The sequence below is a fragment of the Monoraphidium neglectum genome, assembly GCF_000611645.1.
Source record: "Monoraphidium neglectum strain SAG 48.87 unplaced genomic scaffold scaffold04771, whole genome shotgun sequence".
Classification (NCBI taxonomy): Eukaryota; Viridiplantae; Chlorophyta; class Chlorophyceae; order Sphaeropleales; family Selenastraceae; genus Monoraphidium; species Monoraphidium neglectum.
The window spans coordinates 1-3,982 of NW_014008858.1; the positions used below are offsets into that span (position 1 = coordinate 1).

The 3,982-nt window shown below is 62.7% G+C and overlaps 2 protein-coding genes across 2 annotated transcripts; both read left to right on the top strand.

The window, feature by feature from the left end:
• Window positions 1-12: 12 nt before the first annotated feature.
• Window positions 13-192, top strand: MNEG_14794 (hypothetical protein; the record flags this gene model as incomplete). The annotated part of the gene is made up of 1 exon (XM_014036734.1): window positions 13-192. A coding segment is annotated over one exon (180 nt), but the record flags the coding sequence as incomplete, so codon positions are not given.
• A 1,028-nt stretch (window positions 193-1,220) lies between these two features.
• On the top strand, window positions 1,221-3,954 carry MNEG_14795 (CCR4-NOT transcription complex subunit 7/8; the record flags this gene model as incomplete). Its single annotated transcript, XM_014036735.1, has 6 exons — window positions 1,221-1,247; window positions 1,475-1,579; window positions 2,513-2,749; window positions 3,200-3,342; window positions 3,582-3,696; window positions 3,928-3,954. The coding sequence occupies 6 exons, from the start codon at window positions 1,221-1,223 to the stop codon at window positions 3,952-3,954; spliced, it is 654 nt and encodes a 217-aa protein (XP_013892189.1).
• Between the last annotated feature and the right edge of the window lie 28 nt (window positions 3,955-3,982).

Sequence of the window (3,982 nt, forward strand, 5' to 3'; positions counted from 1 at the left end):
CCCCAGGCCCAGCCCCTGTACAAGCGCTTCTACGACATCACCACGTCCCTGCCCGGGGCCCTCCAGGAGTCGCCCCTCTTCGGGAGGGTCTACCCCCTGGTGGCCCCCGTGGCCGACCCCGTCGTCGCCAACTTCTCAAACTCCAAGGTGCTGCGGCAGCTGGACGACCACCTCAAGCCCAAGACCGCATGAAGCGGCGGGCACCCGCATGGGCGGCTCCCTGGCTCCTTGAAGGGGGTGCCGCCGAACAACGATCGAGAGGGGGCACTGATCAACAGCAAGCGCTCTCGTTGGGGATGATTGTATAGGAGGTGCATCTGAAGATGAGTCGAACCAGGCATGGCTGCTGCTTTCATTGGTGTGGGGGCGTGTGGGGCTGGCTGTGTGGGCGCTGCGTGGAGCTTGAGGGCTGCTAAGAGCATGGGAGCCTGTGAAGGCCTCGGCGAGTGAGGCTGATTGCACTCTCCTCCTGTGAGGAGAGATCTTCCTCTGCAAATGCTTGCATGTTTCCCGCCCCTGGTGTTGTCGTCAGGCCGGGCTGCACTGTTCTGCGCGGATACGGCGTGCACCGCCCACAAACATGCGCGAGAGCTGCATGGACTGAACAGCTTGCGCTTTGCGCCACATGTACTGTAATGGCCCTTTGAAGCAGCAGGCGACTCCCTGAGCATCATACCTTCTGCAGCATTTCAGACCCACGCAATGGGGCCATACCGCAGGCAGCAGCGAGCGAGAGGGCGAGGGGGGGCTGGGCCGGACCAGGCTGCATGCGGCGCTTGACCAGGCCTGGGTGTGGGTCAACCACAGCCTGCGGCAGCCCTTTGCAGAGATGGTCGTACCGAATGCAATCAGACCAATGTGCTGTTTTGACACGCGCAGCAGGCCATGTATTTGTGTGAATGACCTGCGCCCCAAGCGGGGGGGGGGCAAGCTTGCTCAGCGTGTCACCGTGTGTTGATCGTGCCTGAGTCAGTCAGTCTGCCGGAGCAAGCCGTCCTCCCAGGAGGCACGAGTCCCACCCCGGAACTATCACAAAAGAACCACTGAACTTGCTGCTACCACCAGACGGTACCACCCCACTAGATCAGCACGCGTGCGTGCCCGGTTTGTCCCACCTGGCACCCAGCCCCGGTCCCAAGCGCGCAGCAGGAAGAAAGGAATCGATGCTGTCCCCATCTAGACGGCGCGAACCGCATGTCCCTTTGTAGCGGCCATACCAGATGAACCAGCCATCCCCAGAGGGCCTGGTGGGTCCAACGGGCATCCGATCGCGTTCTATACACACGTGCGGGTACCCCTTCACAGCTGGCGCGAAGGCGGGCTGCGCCCAACCGGGCTGCGCTTGCTGTTGCGTCCGACACTTGGATTGCGCACAGATGCGCCTTCCCACTTGTCCACGCCGCCTGCCCCATGCGGCAACACCGCCGCCGCCCCACGAGTTGAGTTTTGGCGCCGCTGCTCCCGTCTGCGACAGACTGGCAAGACCACCAAAGGCGAGACGCTGCGCGTGCGCGAGGTGTGGGATGATAACCTGGAGGCCGAGCTAGTGATCATTCGGTCCATCCTGGATGAGTACCCGGTGAGCAGGCTGGGGGAGTAAGTGCAGCAGATGCATGGAGGTGGGACCATAGTGGTGCAGCAGCCGTGAAGCCATGGCGACGGCACGGAAGGAGGCGGGACAGCGGGTGTGTTGCTATGCACCCCATGCAATGCTCGGGGGATGTGGGCTGGAGGGGTGGAGGTTAGTGAAGGTGCAGGTTGCAGGCGGGTGGCCATGGCGGTGAAGTGGGGCCGCAGATGTGAACCCATGGCGGCACCATGGGGGAAGCAGAACAGGGGCGCACCTGCTTTTGCGAAGCATTGCATATGGGGAGGGGAGGGGATAATGCACCCGGCTGGCTGCGCTGCGGCAGCTGGTGGTTTGACAATTCGGTAGCGAGGCGTTGAGTGCACCGCCAAATGCGTGAAAGCTGCGTGTACAGCGGTCGCGCGTGGTTGGTGGACACAGGCGTGGATGACCGGAGGGTCATAGTATGCATGGAGATTGGGGTGCGGGCCAGCACGGCTCGTATGCACGTGCAGGAAGTGTGGGGCGGCTTGCCCGCCAGCATCACTGCCGATTCTGGGCAGCGTGCGCGAGCGTGCAAGCAGCTGGCAGCAGGCAGTACAGGCAGTACAGACACCAGGGCATGTGTGCATGGCGGAGGAGGGGCTGCAATTGACCGCCTACCGCCTCTGTCGCAATCCTGAATCCCCCGACACACACATCCGCCCCATGCAAACCCTTACTGTGCGCACAGGTACATGGCACGTCTTGACTCTATGCCAATTGTCAACTCCCATGCGCACATGCAAACTCCTTGCAGCGCGCACAAACACACACGCACACCCCAACACCACACACAACCACAACCATACAACAACACACACAAACCGGTCGTGCAAATGCACAAGCCAGCATCGCGCTCGCCCTCATGCACCCCCACACACTCACCCCCCCCTTCCCCACCAGTACGTGGCGATGGACACGGAGTTCCCCGGGGTGGTGGCGCGCCCCGTGGGCAACTTCAAGTCCAGCCGCGAGTACCACTACCGCGCCCTCAAGCTCAACGTGGACATGCTCAAGCTCATACAGCTGGGCCTGACCTTCACGGACGCGCAGGGCAACCTGCCGGTGTGCAACGGGGAGCACACCGTGTGGCAGTTCAACTTCCGGGGGTTCAGGCTCGCCGAAGACGTGTACGCACAGGTGAGCGGCAGGGGGAGTAGTCGGGAAGCCTTTTTGGTCGGGAAGCAGACGGTTTACACATGCTGATAGTGAGTGCGCGGCTCAAGCGGGCGGACGAGCCAGGTAGCGGTGAGCCGGCAGCAAAAGAGCAGCGCTTCAGAGCAGCAGCGCGTGTGGCTGCACAGCTGTTGGCTTCTGGCTTGGCAGGAAGACTCGACGTGTAGGCCCGATTTCTGTCGAGCCAGCGGCTGCACGTGGTGTGGCTAGACAGGAGCCTCGAATCAGCAGCTGCACGGTGCCATGGAGGAGCATGGTTGTTACGCTCCCCAAGAGACAGCCGCCGACGTAGCCCTGGTGCCAAGAATTTATGTCGGGACGCCCCGTGAGAAACCAGTGTTGCTCGCACCTCCCCATCCCCACCCCACACACACACCACACACACACACACACACACGCACACACACACCCCAGGACTCCATCGAGCTGCTGAAGCAGAGCGGCATCGACTTCTCACAGATGGAGGCGCGCGGCATCGACGTGCAGCACTTTGGGGAGCTGCTCATGTCCAGTGGCATCGTGCTCAACGACGACATGAGGTGGATCACATTCCACAGGTCCGGCGGGCACGAAGGGCGCCAAGGCCCTTGGCGGGGCAGTGCGTGCGCACCTGCTTGGTCACCGGCTTGTCCTGGAAAGGGGCACAACACCCGCCGCGCATGCCATGGACACCGTTGTGGCTTGGGGGCCACGACGGGGCGTTGGTGCTCACTCTTGTGCAGCACGCGATGTACTGTGCCACTTTTAACTCCATCACGCAACCCTCTACCCCCCCACCCCCCCGCGCCCCCCACAGTGGCTATGACTTTGGCTACCTGATCAAGGTGCTGACGGCGCTGCCGCTGCCCGACACTGAGCCGGAGTTCTTTGAGCTGCTGCGGCTCTACTTCCCCTGCATCTTCGACATCAAGGTGAGGGGGGGGGCTGCTGGGTGGGGTGGGGCAGCGGGGTCTGGCGCTGGGCGTTCCGAGGAGGGGGCCTACCATGGGCAGAGCCCCTACGTTGGTGAGCCTTGGACGGGCCGGCAAAGTGAGGACCCAACGGGCCGGCAGAGGCTCGAGGGTGGCCGCGGGCACAGTAAGAGCAGAGAGGAGTATCCAGAACAAAAAGGATTAGGAGTTTTGTGGAAAACCTGCCTGCAGGGCAAGGAGGCCCCCTTGAGGTGGTAGGCGGGTCGCACCCACCCTGTGTTTGCGC